Below are 20,512 nucleotides of genomic sequence, written 5' to 3'. Positions count from 1 at the left end.
AATTCGAGAGTAGCAGAAGGGGTTCTTGAGTAATAATAAATAAACAAGTAAAAGAATGAATAAAGAAAAAATTGTACCCTAATTCTCAGGTGGGAACTATTCCCCATGAAGTGCACGCCACCCAATTCCGGACTGGCATTGAAGGGGACTGTGCTCAAAGCCACACGCACAAGCGAAGACTACTATTAATTAGGGTTTAGATTTAGAAACATGGACAAATCAGGGACGCAGTCATGGGGCCCAGAATTGCGACACGGTGGGGTGTGAACGTGGGATTGTGTCCCCACTGCCCGCTCCTTTTGATTCTCCATCGCTCATTCGGCACAGTGGTCGGGCAGCCTGTCCAGGGCAGGTCTGGGTTGGGGAAGTAGGTTGGGAGAAAGGGGCACTTATTTAACGGCCTACAGCTTGTCCCCTGTCAACAGGCTTTGCTCACTCGAATCCTAACCTGCTGGGAATCTTTTTCCTTTTTTTGTGCTTTTTTTAACACATTTTGTTATACTTAATTTGGTCCAGGCGGGAATCTTGCCAGTCGAACAGTGTTCCGGAATATAATGTTTGTCTTCAGTAGGGAGTTGCACTTTGTGTGTGTCTCAAAGAATAAGTTTGCCCATTTCTGTAAAATCTCCTTCTCCCACAAAAAAAGGAAATAATAATCTAAAAAAACTAAAGAAAAAAAAAAAGGGTTGCTCCGTAGATTCTTTACTGTTTGTAGGAAGTTCATGTACACTTCTTTCCTTCTAATTCTCAACTTAAATATTGAATTACCAAATAATGGTTCATGTTGCCTAATGCATGATTGTGAATATATATACCCATACATAATTGAACTGTAAACTGCTTATGTCATTGAATTATTCTGCATTTCATTTCAAAAATTGTAGATTTTTTGAAAGACACATACAAAGTTGATTAGGGTGGCTTGTTTGAAATTGGATACATTTTGAAAGAAAATGAAATGATTTGAATCCTCGTTCATCTCGTGAATGAAGTTATTGTTGTGGACAATGGACAAATCAAAGGAGATGATAAAAATGATCAGTGTGTGTTCTATTTTTATTTTATTTTATTTTCCTTCATCCTAGATGGAAAAAAGAAGAAGCTTTGTTCAGACTTACAGATCCCTTTCACAGAGTTTCAACTATACTCCACTTTCACCCAAATAGATTGGCAAATTTGCAATAAGTAAGAAACATCAACTCCATGTTAAAATATCAGCTTGTCCTCCCAGAAATCCCACTTAAACCTGCTTTAATGCTGCACTTTGTTGCACATGGTTCCACTTGCTCACAAGATGTTCTCAATTTCCATGTTAAGGTATTGAACTGAGTTCTTAAACCCTTCCCTAACACAATTCTACTTCTGTACAGTAGAGATCTCCACTGTAAAATTGTTCAATACCAACATTTTTTGATGAAATCAGGGCATTTTCAGAATTGAACCACTCCAAATTAGAATTCCACAACTATCACTAATGTGCACTTGGCAGGTCACATATTTACTATAATATGGTTTTTTTTCTGAAATATTATTAGTGAAATAACAATAAACAAATAAATAACTCTACAAACCAAAACTGTATGATTAATGTTAGCATATATATATATATATATATATACATATATGTTTTAGCATTTGATAGGTGTGTGAGATTTTATATGTTTATTTTAAAGAACACTTTTATGTATGTATGTATTTTTTTAATTTTAATGTTCATCATACATATATGATTTTTAATAATAATGGTATATATATATATATATATATATATATACATATAAATGTTGCTGAGGTATTTAAGTTGCTTTAATATATTCCTCCTGAAGCAAAGCCCTCAATACAATATGTTTAGTTATATACGTATAACAATATGTTTAGTCACAAGAATTTTTATTTTGTAAGAATCAATGAATCTTTTCACTATAGTTTTTTTTTAAAATCAAAATCAAAGTCAAAGTATTAGTTCTTATAGAACATTTCTATTTATAATTCTATAGTAGCAATGGTAATAGATCACTTAATTCTATGTATTTAGATATTTATAACCACATATGTTTTCAAATCTACAAACCATTAAATTTGGTTATGAATATAGACTAAATAAAAAAGATACTTAGACCTAGAATCCTAATTCAAAGAATAAGTCCAAAATTCTTATTAAAGTACATTTTTTTTATTGAAGCAAGCCATCTTTTAGAAGCATAAATATTTTGGGATAGTATAAAATAAGAAAAAAAATACTATGGTATAATTTATTATATAAATTAAATTAATGATACATTTATGTATTTTAATCCTCCATTCAGACTCTCCACTCTCACCATAATTTTTTTCACATCTTCATCACTTTTTACCTTTATTTATTTTTAATTTTAAAAAATTAATTATTTTTTAAATTTTTAATACCATAGAAGAAAAAATAGAAGATCTTGTTGTTATTATTTTTGTTTTGAGGGTAAAGTATTTGTGCTTGTATATAAAAATGTAATATTTTACTAACATGTGAGCATTAGTTGTACTTAAGGATTAATATTATTATTTTTCTTTAAAGACCTTGGAGTTTAATTATACATATAAGGATTCGACACCAAAAAAAAAGATTTTTGATACAAATAAAAAAAATTATTTTATTTAATTTATATGTTTATTTTAGTAAATTGAGTAGGGAATTTATGTGGTATGAACTGAGTAATAATAATGAGTTTTAAGGCATGAAAAATTTATTTAAATAATTCTTAATAATTGTAAATACTGTATTATTTACAATTGTAAGATGTTTTAATAAAATAATATAGATGTATTTACATAAAGTTTTTGTGTATTTTGTTTGAGAAAATATTACATTAACCTACCTAGATCTTAAACTGATCCATTACATAACTTCAAAATAATAATTATGCTAGTTACCTCCCACCTCACCTTAACCATAGTTGTCATTCTTTATTTTCACCTTCAGCTGTGTGTTAATTTTCTCTAGGCCAGTTCATCAATTTGCATAAGCTATCTACCTTTAATTGTTTGTTCTGATAAATTTCGACAAAGTCCTCATGCAACATGGCAACGTATTAGCTGATTTAAGATTTCAATGAGTCAATTATATATATATATATATATATATATATATATATATAGTTAACGAGTTAACATTAGAAATTCCAATAATAAAATTTGAAGCTTTGTATTACATATTTCATATAATAAGAGCCATGGATGGATCACATATATTTCTATTGACTCTAAAAATTGACAAGAAAGGTTTTACATAAAAAAGAATTAGTTTATTTGACTTCATTTTATAATGTTGTGGAAATAAAGTGTATTTTTTGGAATCATAGATTTAGGTAGGCATATAGACTTCACAACCAGAGTATTAGTCTAAAAAATAAAAATCGAAAGAGTTTGAATATAAGAAAAGCATTTGTAATATACAGAAACTCAACATATTCTTAATTAACAAAGAATCATAGATGAACAGTAATATTTTTTGCATAACTTTGATAATCCCCGAAATCTACACACTATCAACACCATTTTTACTTGCAAAATTAATTATGTATTTATACCTGCTACAAATCATCTACAATTATTTGGCTGTTTTGTTTATGCCAACATATTAAAAACTCGATCTTAAAATATACTAAGATTGATTTAATTTATATGTTGTATTAAGTTAGTTTTTAAAATTCATAATATATTGTGTACATAAAAAATTTTAAATAATTTTTATTGAAGTATTTCACTTGATATTTTTTATTCCAAACCATGCAAAATTAAAATCAAATTCAATCCAAGTTAATTTTCATTATAATTTATTGCATTAAATTAATAAAACGAAAAAAATAGTAATACTATAAATGTGACTTTGCACTGGATTGGAACTTGCCTGTAACACTTTCAATCAAACATAATTTCATGGTTTTACAATTATGTCTGTAACCTTTACAGACTATATGAGTATGATTCAAGTTTTGATGTGCAAAGCCAACACTAATTTGAATTTCAATGATATGTCATTTCCACAGAGAATAATCACTCTTGATGGTGTTTTTTTTTTATGTAAAATCCTTCAATGACAACACACATTTCTCATTTTTTATTATATTCAAATATGTCATTAAATACAGACACAATTTTCTATGCAGCAAGTTTAGGATTGTATTTTTGTATGTGTGAATACATATATAGTGTAGACATACATATATCTAAACACACTTATTTATAGTTCATTTTGGCATGAACTTTTCATTACCCACATTGAGTCACGTGCTGTCAATATTTCTTTCAATTATTTTTACTGTTTCTTTTCCATTATTCTCTCTCTCTCTCTCTCTCTCTCTATATATATATATATATATATATATTAACACATACAACTGTGTAATTTGCATGAAAGCAAGTAAAAAGAGGAAGTGTTTGATATTGTTCATGTGTGCATGAGTATTTGCACATGCATGCAAGCACACCTGGAAAAGTGCAAGATATTTTCAAGAGGAATCTTGCATCCAAAAAACAGTAAACAAATGAAAAAACGAATAAAGAAAAAATCCTTGAAGTTTAAGTTACACACAAGCTACAGAGTTGAACCATTCTATTGATGGATGTATGTTTTTAGAAAATGAACTTAGATCCTAGAGCAAGAGTAATGTAGAGTAAAGGTTAAGCCGATTTCCATGGTCAAATCAGTCAACAATTATCACTCCAAAATTGTGGATCAACTCTAACACCACAGCATGCACCTCATATCCAATCAACAAAGATGGGTTATATTATTATTATTTTTATCATTTTGTTGAACAAGTGTATGCTACAAGATTCTTCATTTTGTAATCCATAGCAGACGAAGCAAAAAAAGATTCCTTTTTCAAAGAGAAGACATTCTTAGTCCATTTTTTTGGCCCTTTTTGGAACTGCAACTTGACACAGTCTTCCACCTCAAAGAATGTGGGGTCTTGCAGCTTCAAATACCAACACATTGTGGTACTTATCTTCTTGTGTTATGCATCAAGATAAGAGCAATTTGATAAGATTTATGAAAGCAACATCGGCACTTGCTTCAATCTAATTAATCCTCCTTTTCCTCTCTCTCACTCTCCATATCTTAATGCTTAGGCTTTTTAAGCACAATCACTTTGTCAAACCAATCACCACATTCAACCTAAAAACAAGCAAAAGGACATCTTTGGAGATGTTTTTTTTTATTCATAGTTTTTGCACATCTTTTTTCCCACTTTTGCAAGGTATTACTTTTTCAAGAGCCCACTTCATGAATATTCATGCTTGTTTTCCTCCTACATGGGAATAAGAATACCAAAGATCTAGGATTGGTTTGTGGAGCATTGAGCCCTAACATATTCTTTACAACAAATATGCATTTTAAAGTAGAAGAAATGCCATTTCTCACCTACAAGGGAGGCAAAAATAACCACTTTCCACACATCCACTCCACAACTTTTTAAAGTGAAAGGGAAACAAAAAGGAGGCAGGAGGGGTCCACTATGGGTTTGTGCAAGAAGAACCCTTCAGATGGGGAAGAGCCAACTATAGAAGTCTTAGCGTGAAGGAGAGGGGGGGACATGGTTATTAAGAAGTCTTCATAATAGCATCTAGACCCCCAACATTCCTCACCACTTAGAGGGCAAGGATTTGGTCCTTGAATTGGATAGGCTTTGACACATTGTCCTGTCATGGGGGAATATAATTTCACTCATATTCCCTTCTCCCTTTATATTTCCCCTTTTGTTTCATTCATTTATAACTTTTTTATTATAATAAAATGACTTTGCCAAAGTGTTTGAGTCAACTTCATGCATGGTGGTCAACAAACCTGGGGCTGTGTTGACCCCTGAGGACTCCACACATTCATTATTTGGATGAATTTTTATTCGGCTGGATTCATCCACTAATTTGTATCACATCTTTGCCTCTTGGCCAAGTTCTATTTGTTCATTATTAGTTACATCGCTATTATTTATTTATTTATTTATTTATAACTTTTTATAACAAGACTGTGAGATGAACATGGGTGTTGAAGTAAACTGATAAGTACTTTGTATCAGACAATACAATTTTAAATCTTACCAAATAAGAGCAATTCATTTATACACCTGGAGTGTGGTGATTCATGATGTAGAGTCAAAAAACAAGTAGATTAGTATCACGAGCTGCTTGAATAAGCAACTATAACAGTGCAAACAAAAAAATATATAAATATAAATATATATGTAAGAACCCATTGAGAATGGAAGATCTCTGCTACATAGAAGAATGTATCAATGTACAATTTAATGATAGGCAATGATGTACATAAGATACCCATATAAACACAAACACATAAGAAAAAAAAAATATATATATATATATATGTATGTGGAACTGTTAAATTAACCCAAGATTAATCATTGATTGTGTAATAATGATATATGGTTTAAATTTACTAAATCGACTCACCCATCATCATTGGTTTCTGACCAATACAAATCGGACAATGGAATTGTTTTTGACGACGGTTAGGATGGGAGGGTTGATTTAGGAAATGCTTTGGCCAATTAAAAAATTCCCATATATCATTATTACACAATCAATGAGTTAATTATTCATTTATTTACATTTTTAGGAACTTATTTTTTGCATAAATATTTTTATTTTACTGATTAATATCTTCGACATAATCTATATTTATTCATATGATACAACGGTGTACCGTATAAGACAAGAATAGAGTGCAGCGGAGTATAATTCCTTAGAATTTCAGCTAAGCCTGGGTCCAGTGCTTTCATGTTCACACGTGGTCTTCCATATCGCGGGCGCCAACCGCCCGGCCCGCTCGCTGCCCATTCCCACCCCCTGTTGCCCACGGATGCTGCAGCCGTGGCCCGGGTCGCTCCCCGTCCTTGCTCCTGTTTGTCATTGGATGAGAATCCGTCCACATCCCGACGTACATTCATCCATTTCGAACATACCTCAAAGCCTCATCGTGACACGTGTCATTGTTTCGAGTGCTGCAACTTGTATGGAATCGTGTGTCGAGAACGCCACTTCATTCTTAATTTGAATCTTAATGTTACTTCAATTCTCCTTATTCTTACTCTTTTCCAAATTAAGAATTTTAATATTGTCTATGTTAATCGGTTTGTCCACATGTTCAACCCCAAATTCCTTGCTTTCAATTGTTACACGTGTGTTAATATATTCACACACATGGTTACACACTAAAGTTTTAAATATTATTACACCAATGAAGTGTCTAATAACAATGATCTTGTGTGTATATGTATTATGAAAGGAGTTGTTGCAATGTAGTTACACTTTTCAAAAGTAATCCAAATTTTGTTAGTGTAATTGGTTTCTGGATGTTTTTTGAGATTAGGTTTTTTTCTTATTTATTTATTTATTTCACCGGTGATGAAAATTTAATTGTTGAGACAAGAATTGATACTTTGTGTACAAGGTTTAGTGAAAACCAAATCAATCTATTCATTTTCAAGAATTTTGTGAAAAAAATAACATAATCGAAGTTTATAAGAATGTTGAAGGATTTGATAGTGCCAATGTAGTACAAACGACGTGAATGGTAAAAAACATACTCCTGAGAAAAAATCTAAATTGTAATCCATCCACTTTGATCTTAAACGTAAACTTTCAAAAAATCTAAATCTAAACAAGCTAATTACCACACCACAGATTACAATCACCATATTTTGTTGTCAATTTTCGCAAATTAAACTGTCAATCTGAAACCGTCTTCGTGGAATATAAGTACATAAAGAAGAACTAGTGAAGGGTATTCAATAGTAGGGTTTAGAATTGAGAACATCACACTTACACAATACAAAATTCACAATTGCGGCACCTATTCTCTCACTGGTTACCCATCACTTTGTATGTGTTAGTGTTTGTGTGCTTGTTTGCATGTACGTGTGTACGTTTGTGTGTATATTTGTTTGTTTTGTGTGTGTGTGTGTGTGTCTATACATATATAGATGAGTGGCTTCTGTTGTTTCCATTGCTGCGCCTCTTTGCAGATCATGTGTGGGTTTTTTGCATTTCAGCTGTGAAATGGAAGATTGTGAAGACGGAGTGAGGCACCGCCAGATCCATATTGTCGGAGGTGGAGGGGGGGGGGGGGCAAGCATCAGTGCTGCGGGGAAGACATGGCGGAGAAGGTGGCCTGTCCCACATGAGAAGTGGTTTTTCTTTTGCTTCACTTCCACTCAATCTCTCTTCTGCTTGCAATTCGATACTTTCTGTTTCGATTTTCCAATGCATATTTATATATATAAATATTCTTTTTGGAATGTTACAGTTCTTTTCCCCTTTTTTCGTTCTACTGTCTCTTCTAGGACCCTGACTTTTTTTGTTCGGCATGGGTTTTGCGGGTTTTAGGGTGCATTTTAAGACTGCACTGACCAGGGATCTGATTTGCGGGTCGATGCTCTTCGTGAAGAAGGTCAATCCCAATTTCTACCTTGCCGCAGCAACTTGCGTGACAGTGTTTATTGGATGTCATGGGTCTGGCAAGTCTGCACCCTCTCAATTAAGTTTCAATGCGCTGAAGGCTCTGTTAATTATCCATTTGAATGGCAAAAGAAGTTCAAATTAAAAAAAAATAATTCGTCTGCTAAGTGATGAATCTGAAGGTACTGGATGCATTGAAGAAAACTCGTAAGAGATAATAGGGCCTTGTCCTTACATGGTTTAAGTATTGGCACACACCATAATACTGTATGTATATTAAATTAGATATGTATGTATTGACCTAAATACAAGGAGCTAAGATTATTCCAACACCCTCTCTAATCTCAGCCTTTGGTGAACTAAGAATTTATACCAACACTCTCCCTAATCTCAATCCTTGGTGAAACAAGAATCCAAAGGTGTTAATTATGTCTTAGAGATTATGCACATGATGGAGCTTCTTTCATTTTGTTTATGTTTTTTTTGGTTTTTGTTGCTTGTTGCATCATAGAAATTTGTATGATGCGATAGTGGTTAATTGTAGTAATTATGTCCTTAGACAAATAGTGGTATTCATTGCGATGTAAATTAGTTGTTGTTGGTTCATTGGAGATGGTTCATAGTTGTAATGTACAATTGTATTGTCCACAATTGAAGCCTAGTAATAACTAACAAATCCTTAAGTGTTTCTTCTCATATCTTTAAAAAAAAAATAGATTAATGGAAACAAATATAGTACTTTATATCCAGTTGCAGGTATAACAAGTCACATTTTTTCAATGCAAGAAATAAGTTCCTTCTATTTATTCTTCCTTGATTTGCTTTTATTTGTTTTTATTTTTTTAATTTCTAATAGTTTAATTCTAATTACTATTCTACCATTGATATTAGTTGATAAATTTGATGGTAGGTTTGTCACTTGAAATCCTAAATTTGGCCAAGTTTGCACACTTTAAAGAGTGAAAAGAGCTTATTTATATTTAGTTGATATTACAATTAAGAGTTATGTTATAAAAGTAATTAATTTAGATAATCTAGAGAAAGATTATTCTTCAAAGGTTCTAATAGAATGCTTATAGAGTCTTCAATAGTAGTATCATGTTGGTTTTATTTGTCAATGTTGGACTTGTATTACTTATCAATCAAACCTAATAATTGACTTATTTTTACCTTATCATATATTTACAAAAATTAAAGTCTTATCTGTCCTTAAATTAATATCTATCTATTAGCATTTAGTTGATTAGTATGCTAGTTGTCATATTTATAAGTTAGCGAGTATAATAAAGTTAATAGCTATTTAGATACTTAAGCACATTGGAATATTTGTCAATATAAGTTATCTGCTTGAAAAAAACTTAATTACAATAGACATTATTGTTTAGTAGATAGGAGGTAGCAATATCAACTTATAGTAGATATTAAGTTAGAAATGTTGAAGGTTTAGGCTATTATTTTTCTACTCCAAATCTCGTAGCAATATTATGTTGAATTATTCTCAAAATATAATATATATATATATATATATATATATATATATATATTTCTAGTGATTTAGTAATAATATTTTCAAATTGCTTTATTATAGGAATTTAATTTAGATTGATATTGCCTTCTTCATATTCTTCTTCAATTGGATGAAAATAAGCATGGATATATATATTGTATATGACTAAAAGATATTATTCTTGGACATCTTTATAGAGCTTGTACTGTCACAATTGATGGATATAGGTCCTAATTGAATAAATCATAAGTATTTGAATAGTCTTTAAAATCAAATTTCTTCTCCTAATCTATTTGATAGAACTATACATCACAAACATATATTTATTATAATTATTATTTAGGTAATATGAATAAATAGAAGTAGATAAAAGTAGATTAATATCTTCTAGAAAATCTTTCTAAAAGCTTTATAGGGAGTGCTTAAACTTTAAATGTGTTTGTAGTTAATTCGTAGATTAGAAACTTGGTCAACAAGTTAACCACATGCTACATGTATTAGTAGCTTGTAGAATAAGCTAATTATATGGCATCCATATAAAAAACTTGCCTTGTAAGTTAAGATACATGTTGTATAAATTCAAAATGTTTTGAAGATCCTATAGAACATTGCTACATAACTCTTAAGTAGATAGTGTATATAGAAGCAAGAGTGAAGTCTTCTTCATTCTTATCCATTCTTTTCTTGTTTTAGTCTAGTTTCAAGAGTTTCTAGTTTTCATGTCTTTTAACATTAGCTATTCTAATTTATATATATATATTTTTTTGAGAAAGTCTTTGTATATTCTAGTTTATATTCTAGTTTTCATATCTTTTGAAAACTAGAATATATTAATATAAACTAGAATATATATATATATATATATATATATATATTTCTTTGAAAAAGTCTCACTTCTTTATTTGCTTTCATTAAGTTCTTGTCCTTGACAAATTGACAATAATACACTTACAATATCAAAGCTTTGTCTTTTCTTGATTAAGAGTGGATTACTCATTTTTTTTGATAAGACAAAAATATATTAAAAATTTAAAATTATTATTTTTTAAATTTATATTATTTATATTATTTTTTTATTCTTAAATTTTTTTTTACTTGCTTTAAGTAATATTAGATATTTTTTTTCATCTAAATATTATCATGGTAGAGCTTGTTGAAATGAAGAGTGCAATGGCACAAATGTAAGAATAATTTACTAAGTTAATGTTTGCAATGCATCAATTCAATTTACCACCACAAGGAGAAATAATAATAGCAAAAAGTAGAGATATAGAGATGATTAGAATTGCTTCAACATCAACACCTAATCATGTTTTTTTTCCTATAGTTCCAATAAGCCTCATATTAATTAATATTTTCTTCTTTAGGCTCTAATCTCCTCTTGAGGCTCCATACTAAACATTTAGATTCTGTAATATTTTTTTTTTGAAATGCTATAAGTAAAAAGATAAACTCAAAATAAAGTTTCTTAAATCCATTCTTTTTAAATTAATTTTTTTAACCATTCTAACATACACCAAGTCTTATGAACATATTATATGTTCTAACTAATTTTTACATATTATAAACTTTTACAGTATGACACCGATAGATGTAATTGATAGATAACAGGATTGATTTCTTTACAAATAAGAAATGGTCCTAGCCTACAATAATCTAATTTATCACAAGAACTAGTAGTCTTGATATTACGACAAAGTAACCATACCTTGTCACCCATATTATATTGTCGTTGCTCCTTGTGATAGGCATCCGCATTAGTCTTTTATTGTTCTTGAACTTCCTTTAATTGTATCTTCATTATTGTATATAGCTCTGACAAGCAATTTGCTAAATCTTCCGCCTCAAGATTATAAATTTTTGAAAAGTCAAAAGTATCAAGACGTGGATGATAACCATAATTGACAAAGAAAGATATTTTTTGAGTGGAAGAATGTACCAAATTATTATATGCAAACTCTGCCAATGGTAAAAAAATTGTCCAATCATCTTGATGATAGTTGATGATACATCTCAAATATTGCTCTAGAATTTGATTTATCCATTCCGTTTGTCTATCAATTTCAGGATGAAAAGTTGAAGAAACCTTTATATCCACCTTTAGAATCTTGAATAGGGTTCTTCTGAATTTTGATACAAATTGAGTCCCTCTATATGATATAATATCCTTTGGCAATCCATGATAGAGATAGATATTATCAATGAAAAGCTTAGTTGTTTCTTCACCTTTGATAGATTTTGTACATGGTACAAAATGTGCCATCTTGGTAAAATGATCTATTTTCACGAATATAAAGTCATAAGAACCTGAGATTGGAAGATCCGTGATGAAATCCATAGAAACAGATGACCATAGTTGTTTTGAAATGGATAATGGCTGAGGAAGTCCGTAAAGTCGATGACAAGGAGTTTTTGATCTTGATCAAATATCACAAGATTGTACAAAATCTTTGACTGCCTTCCACATTTTGGGCTACTAAAAATCATTAGATATTAATTCCAAAGTTTTATTATACCCAAAATTTCTTATTGTTGAAAAGTCATGATGAGCTTGAAAAACACGTAATAAAGCTTCACCTTCTCAAACATATAGGCGTCTTTCAAAATATTATAGATTATTCTTGATTTCAAACTTGAAAGTATCGTGGGACTTAGAGGAAGTATGTTTAATATCCTGAATAAGAAGATCAGAGAACATGCTTGATTAAATTTGCTTCACAAATGTTGAATCAACAGTCAATGTTGATTTAATAGCTCAGAGATAAAAATGCTTGGACTTCAAGAGAATCATTCTTTATTGATCAAAAGATGCATCTTCTTCTTTTGGTGCAAGTTAAGAATATTTAGAAAGAGTGTCCGATAGATCTTGTTGTTTTTCGGATCGATAAGTGATCTTGAAATTGAATCTAAATAAAGACATGCTCTAACGGGCTTGATGACAATTCAAGATATGTATTGATATAAAATACATGAGGTTCTTATGGTTTGTATACATAATAACTAGACTTGAGGTGCCTTCTAGATAATGATGCTATTCTTGAAATGAATCCACAATTACAAAGAACTCTTTGTCATGGATTTCATAATTAATTTTGGCTACTAAAAATTTCTTCAAATAGAAAGCTATTGGATGAAGTTTGTCATTTGTTCCCATTTGTGACAACATGGCACCTATAGCAAAATGTGATGCATTTATTTCCATAAAAAATACCTTAGAAAAGTCAACGTAATACAAGATTGGTACAGAAATAAATTCTTTTTTTAAAGCATCAAATGATACTTTTAATTCTTTATTCCACTTAAATTTGTCTTTATAAATCAAATATATAAGTAGAGCTGCAACTTGAGAATTTTTTTTGATGAAGATTTGATAGTAATTAGCAAAGCTCAAAAAGCATTACACATCTCGTACTGTTCTTGAAATCTTCTAATTTATAATAGTTTGAATCTTCTTAGGATCCATCATAAGGCCTTTATTGGAAATGATGTATCCTAAAAAGTCAACTTGAGTAGTATGGAATACACACTTTTTTAACTTAGCATATAATCATATATCTCTAAGTTTTTGTAATATGCAATGAATATGAAACTCATGTTCTTTTGTATTCTTAGAGTAGATTAGAATATCGTCTAAATGGCAAACAATGAAATCATCTAAAAATTCACAAAAAACATCATTCATAAGATGTTGAAAAGCAATCAGTGCATTTGTGAGTCCAAAAGGCATAATTTTACATTCAAAATGTCCATACCTAATTTAAAAAATAGTCTTCTATTCATCTCTTTCTTTGATACAAACTAAGTTGTATGCTCCTCGTAGATCTATTTTGGTATAGATCTTTGCTTGATTAAGTTGGTCAAGAAGTCCTGAAATCAAAGGCAAAGGATATCTATTTTTGATGGTGATCTTATTGAGTCCTCAATAATCTACACACATTTACAGAGATCCATCTTTTTTCTTTACAAATAAGATAAGAGCATCGGCTAGAGATTTAGAATGGCGTATGAAGTTTTTTGCCAAATTCTCATTAATGTAGCTAACTCATTCTGCGATAAGCTATGGATTAGTCCAAATGGTAGTTGAGCTCTTTCTTACATATCAATTAAATAATCATAAGGTTGATGTTCGGGGAGAATATCTGCATTTTTTTTTTCAAAAATGTCTTAGAATTCTTGATATTGGTTAGGAATACCACTCAACGTTATTTCACAATTAGAAATATGTATAGTATATATAGCAAAAGATGATCCTTCTTTTGCAACATGCATGAAAGCTTTTGTACCTATCAGTAAAGGTTTGGATGTACTTGACTTATATACTTCTACTTTATTAATGCGACCTTAGATTATACTATTAGAAGAATTAAGGTTATGAAAAATCCAATCTATTTGAGGATTATATTTTTCTAGCCATGATAATCCTAAAATAATTAAATTAGAGGGAGATTTTATTATATTAAATATTACTACGCTATTATGATCTTTAATTGCTACATTTAATGGAATAGTTTCATGGATAACATTTCTAGTAGACAATGAATGACTATCTATGACTTCTACATATACGGATTTAACTTTCATTACTAAAGGTATTTTTTGATTTTTGACAAAATCTTCATCTATAAAACATGTTGAAGCTCCTGAATTCAACAAGGTAAAGACTTTATAATTATTAGGTCCTAAATATACTTCTATTATAAAACAAGGTGAGGGATTTGAGGAGAAGATAGAACCTTTACTAGGTGTTGCATAAGATTCCAGATGCATGATTCCTATTGTAGCTGGAGAAACTCGTTTTTTAACACATTATCTTCTTTGGTAATTGTGCTCCTCATTTTGTAATTACGTTGCTTCTTTGAACAATGTTGAGCAATGTGCTTAGCTTCTCCACAATATAAACACAACCCCTCTTGGCGACGTCAAGTCTTTTTCTACTATGTGAGAGATTTTAAATGTATCATATCACTTTGCATTGGTTCTGGCTTTGACGAATACATTTCAGGAAACTTGGGAGCTATTGCTATTACTTGACTTGTTCTTCTTCAACCGAATCTTTATTCTTGATGCCTTTCAAATAAACAACTATCGCATGTAATGACTTGAATAATGGATTGTTTCAAAGATTCTACTTTTGGTATTATTAATAACAAATCTTTAATACTATCTTTCAATCCGTATAAAAAATGGTTGATAAGTGCTTTGTCGTTCCAATTCACATCACAAGCAAGGTTTTTGGAATTTGGTAGCATATATAATAGCTGATTGTGATCCTTGCTATAAGGATAAAAGCTTGATCGTTGCTACTCATTTTTAATCACTTTCTCCAAATATGGCCGCAAACACTTTTAGGAATGAATTCAAATCATAAAATAGTCGTGAATCTTTTTCCATTAAAAGTACAAATCAGGAGAAAGTACTTCCTAATAGTAGTGGGCCTATGAATCCAACTTGGGTAAATCCATCAAGATATTGGAATGAGTGCAATCTTAGATAGAACTTGACTTGCTGTGAAAATCCTCAAAATTTTGATCTTGTTCCATCAAACTTCTTAGGCATACTAATCCTTATCCCTATCATACTTGTAGAAGCAAAATTCCTTGGATTTGGTTGTGACATTAATCTACTTGCTTCTTTCAATTGCACAACTTCTTGTTGCAGATTCCAAACTTCTTCCATAAGCGTAGGTATAGTACTTCTATGATTCACGTTGGAAATATGTGAGATTTCCACTCTTCAAATGTTGACAAGTTCATGAAGATCTGCCATAATTGTAAATCTATTCTTACTTCCATTGAGAATAACATCCATAATCTTTCCATCCATAGACAACTCAAACAAATTCAAAAGTTAAATTAGAAGAGCGTAATCCGGAACCTCTAAAAACAAATCCTACAAAGAGAGGTAATCCACTCTCTTCAAAGAAAGATCAATGTTAGAAAACAAGATTTTTTGTTTAAAGGTGGATAGTCTACAACCTTCAAAACACAATACTAGAAGTGGGGTAATCCACTCAATTCCAAAACAAGACAAAAATAATATATTAGCACTCTTATCAAAGTATCAAGGACATCAATTTCAAAGAAAGAGAATCCTCAATACACTCTTTTATCACTGAAGAGAACTAGAAAGTGGCTTAAAAGGTGATGTTGTCAAGGACAAAGACTCGATGAGGAAAAATATACATCAAAAGGCTATCTCGATATAATAAGTCAAAATATAAACAAGTAGGTATATTAAAAGGAAACTGGAATGGCTATTGCCACAAGACAAGAAACTAAAGACTCTTGAACCTGGACTAGAAGCAAGAAAGGAGTTGACAAGAGTGAAGAAGCCTTCACTCTTGTCTCTATATATACTATCTAACTAGGGGCTACGTGGCGACGTTCTATAGGACCTCCAATATGTGTTGACTTTGGAGGACACATGCCTTGACTTACAAGGCAAGTTTTTCTACGTGTGGGCCACATAGTTAGCTTGATCTTCAAGCTAACAACATGTGTGGCACATGGCCAACTTGTTGACCACGTTTCTAATCCAAAAAGTCAATTAAAGACACCTATGAAGTCAAAGCAGCGTCTAGGAAGTTTCTAGGAAGCTTCTATATTAAATATTATATAATTAACTTACTTTTATCTACTTTTACTTACTTCTACCTATTTCTATATGTAATTATTAGCTTACATGATTGTGGCCGTGACATTACCCCCCCTTCTAGAGACGAGTTCCACGAGGAGCGGTCATCATATGTTGAGGAAATCTATGATGCGACGAATTGTATTCGCCACATACTCTGATCTCTGTTCTCTTCGAAGATGATTGATAGGGCCTCTCAACCATCGGTAGTGTCCCATACCAGGGCGGGAAGACCACCCAGTTAATTGATCATTATTGAGGCCTTCATAACTTCCTTCGAATAGAATATTCGGAACACCATCAGGAGTTGTTCCTACCTCTAGCAAAATCACCAAACATCGGGAGTCCCTTCCCAAATCGTGATACCAAACGCGTTGTATCTCACCATCTGTTCGAGGAAGAACATGTCATTCTTGAAGATCTTCATCTCGATTGGGTCGTCTTGAAGGTTGTGACAATCGTAATGTCTCGTCCGGCAGGTCAACAAATGAAGGTTCTTGAGTTGAATCTGCTGGTTGTTGGCTCTCCATCTAATTAGCGTCACAAATGCAAAGAAGTTACAAACAAGGATAGGAAATTGAATGTTATCTTGCCTCAATCTTGTCTCTTTTATAAGAGAGATTTTCATCTTGGTTTTGATGGATGTCGTTGATGAAAAACTTTGACTTTAGTTGATGCATTTGCTAGATTCCTGGATGGCTCCCATGTGCATTCACTAATATCATATCTGCGCCAATGAACAAGATATTCCAGCTTATTTCGGCGCCGCCTTGAGTCTAATATCTCTTCCACCTCAAATTCTTCATTATTATCTACTTCTATAGGAGGCGGTGGCATTTGTCTTCTTCCTTGTATATCCACTGTCTTATATGGTTCAAGAAGAGATACATGGAATACAGGATGGATCTTCATTGACTCTGATAGATGTAACCGATATGCAACTGGGTTGATCTGTTCAGAAACAGAAAAGGGGCCAAGCCTACGATAGTCCAACTTGTCACAAGGTCGAGTAGTCTTGATATTGCGACGAAGTAGCCATACCTTATCACCGACGTTGATCTGTGGTTGCTCCTTACGATATAGATCTGCGTTTATCTTTTGTCGTTCTTGAGCTTCCTTCAATTGTGTCTTCATTATTGCATGTAACTCTGACAACCGATTTGCCATATCTTCTGCTGCAGGATTATCAACTTTTGAAAAATCAAAAGTATCAAGTCGTGGATGATAGCCATAATTGGCAAAGAAAGGTGTTTGTTGCGTGGAAGAATGTATCGTATTATTATAAGCAAACTCTGCCAATGGCAGAAGGGTTGTCCAATCATCTTGTTGGTAGTTGATAGTACACCTTAAATATTGCTCCAAGACTTGGTTTACGCGCTCTGTTTGTCCATCAGTTTGAGGATGAAAAGCCGAAGATAGTTTTATATCCACTTTTAAAATCTTGAAAAGGGTCCTCCAAAATCTTGACACAAATTGAGTTCCCCTATCCGATATGATATCTTTAGGTAATCCATGATAGCGATAGATATTATCAATGAAAAGCTTAGCTTTTTCTTCACCTGTGATAGATTTTGTACATGGCACAAAATGTGCCATCTTGGTGAAACGATCTACTATCACAAATATAGAATCATAAGATCTTGAGCTTGGAAGATTTGTGATGAAATCCATAGAAACAGAAGACCATGGTTGTTCTGGTATAGGTAATGGCTGAAGAAGTCCGTAAGGTCGATGACGAGGAATTTTTGATCTTGAACAAATATCACATGATTGTACAAAGTCTTTGACTGACTTCCACATTTGTGGCCACCAAAAATCTCTTGATATGAGTTTCAAAGTCTTATTATATCCAAAGTGCCCTGCTGCTGGAAAGTCATGACGTGCTTGAAGAACACGTAAACGTGCTTCTCCTTCTGGAACATATAGGCGTCCTTCAAAATATAATAGATTATTCTTGAACTCAAACTTAGAAGGATCATGAGACTTGGAAGAATTATTCTCGATATCATAAACAAGAGGGTCTGAGGACATACTGGACTGGATTTGCTTGAGAAAAGTTGAATCAACAGTCAATGTTGATTTCATTGCTCGGAGATGAAATTGCTCCGGTTTCAAGAGGACCGTTCTTTGTTGCTCAAAAGCTGCATCTCCTTCTTTTGGTGCAAAATAAGAACGTCTAGATAGGGCATCGGATAAACCTTGTTGTTTTCCTGGCCGATAAGTGATAATGAACTCGAATCTTGACAAAGACATACTCCAACGAGCTTGACGACGATTCAACACGCGTGCTGACATGAAATACTCGAGGTTCTTGTGATCTGTATACACAGTGACTGGACTAGAAGCGCCTTCTAGATAATGATGCCATTCTTGAAAAGAATCCACGATCGCAAGAAGTTCTTTATCGTGGATCTCATAATTGATCTCGGCTGCTGAGAATTTTCTTGAATGAAAAGCTATCGGATGGAGTTTGTCATCTGTTCCCATTTGTGATAAAACTGCACCCAAGGCAAAATCTGATGCATCTGTTTCCATAAAAAATGCCTTGGAAAAGTCAACACGATATAAGACTGGTGCAGAGACAAACGATGTCTTCAAGGCTTCAAATGCTGCTTCCGCTTCTTGATTCCATTGAAATTTATCTTTACTAGTCAAGCGTGTAAGTGGAGCTGCAACTCGTGAGAAATCTTTGATGAAGATCCGATAGTAATTCGCAAATCCCAAGAAACATTGAACATCTCTTACAGTCCTTGGAATCTTCCAATCCACGATTGTTTGGACTTTCTTAGAATCCATCATGAGACCATCATTTGAAATGATGTATCCTAAAAAGTCAACTTGAGTAGTGTGAAATACACACTTTTCCATCTTGGCGTACAATCCTGCATCTCTAAGTTTTTGTAATACTTGACGAACATGTATTTCATGTTCTTCGACGTTCTTGGAATAGATCAGGATATCATCTAGATAGCAGACGACAAAATTGTCTAAGAATTCACGAAATACATCATTCATGAGATGTTGAAAAGCAGCTGGTGCATTCGTGAGTCCAAAGGGCATGACATTATATTCGAAATGTCCATACCTGGTTCGAAACGCAGTCTTCCATTCATCTCCTTCTTTGATCCGTACTAGATTATATGCTCCTCTTAGATCTATTTTTGTATAGATCTTAGCTTGATTCAACTGGTCAAGGAGTCCTGATATCAAAGGTAATGGATACCTGTTCTTGATTGTGATCTTGTTGAGTCCTCGATAATCAATACACATTCGTAAAGATCCATCTTTTTTCTTTACGAATAGAATTGGAGCTCCTGCTGGAGATTTTGAATGGCGTATGAAATTCTTCGCTAAATTCTCGTCAATATATGTCTTGAGTTCAGCCATCTCATCTTGCGATAAACTGTAAATTGGTCCAAATGGTGGCTGAGTTCCTTCCTTGAGGTCGATTGAACAATCATATGGGCGATGCTCAGGAAGAATATCTGCATTTTTTTTCTCAAAAACGTCTTGATACTCCTGATATTGACTTGGAATGCCACTTGAAGTCTTTACGTTTTCAGAAATAGGTGCAGCATAAATAGCAAAAGTTGATCCTTCTTTTGCTGCGTGTATAAATACTTTTGTACCTATCAGTACGGGTTTTACTATACTAGACTTATAATTTTTTACTTGGTTCGTAGAACTATTAATAACGCTTTTGGAAAAGTCAAGTTTACGCGAATTCCAATCTATTCGAGGGTTATATTTTTCTAGCCAGGATAAACCTAAAATAACTGGATTGGAGGGAGATTTAATTATGTTAAAAGCTATGTAGCTATCATGACCGTCTATTGTTACTTTTATAGGATGAGTTTCATGAGTGACATCTCCAGAAGACAAGGGACGACCATCTATGACTTCTACATGTACTGGTTT

The 20,512-nt window shown here is 32.3% G+C and overlaps 1 protein-coding gene across 11 annotated transcripts; it reads left to right on the top strand.

Moving 5' to 3' along the window:
- The first annotated feature begins 6,659 nt into the window (after positions 1 to 6,659).
- LOC141045873 (uncharacterized) lies at positions 6,660 to 9,105 on the top strand. 11 transcript variants are annotated; one of them, XM_090253888.1, is made up of 4 exons: positions 6,660 to 7,007; positions 7,448 to 7,570; positions 8,049 to 8,186; positions 8,383 to 9,105. In XM_090253888.1, the coding sequence occupies exons 3-4, from the start codon at positions 8,056 to 8,058 to the stop codon at positions 8,597 to 8,599; spliced, it is 348 nt and encodes a 115-aa protein (XP_090110014.1). In that variant the 5' UTR covers positions 6,660 to 7,007; positions 7,448 to 7,570; positions 8,049 to 8,055; the 3' UTR covers positions 8,600 to 9,105. The 11 variants fall into 11 exon arrangements, 10 of the variants coding, with proteins under 10 accessions (XP_090110014.1, XP_090110015.1, XP_073393028.1 ...); XM_073536927.2 differs by lacking the exon at positions 6,660 to 7,007 and adding an exon at positions 7,039 to 7,127; XM_073536928.2 differs by lacking the exon at positions 6,660 to 7,007 and adding an exon at positions 7,048 to 7,175 and having other exon boundaries at positions 7,454 to 7,570.
- The last annotated feature ends 11,407 nt before the right edge of the window (positions 9,106 to 20,512 follow it).

The sequence above is a fragment of the Physcomitrium patens genome, chromosome 10 (assembly GCF_059467195.1).
Source record: "Physcomitrium patens ecotype Gransden chromosome 10, ASM5946719v1, whole genome shotgun sequence".
NCBI classification, from domain to species: domain Eukaryota; kingdom Viridiplantae; phylum Streptophyta; class Bryopsida; order Funariales; family Funariaceae; genus Physcomitrium; species Physcomitrium patens.
Note: the sequence above shows the minus strand (reverse complement) of the source record. Positions and strands in the feature narration are given on the sequence as shown.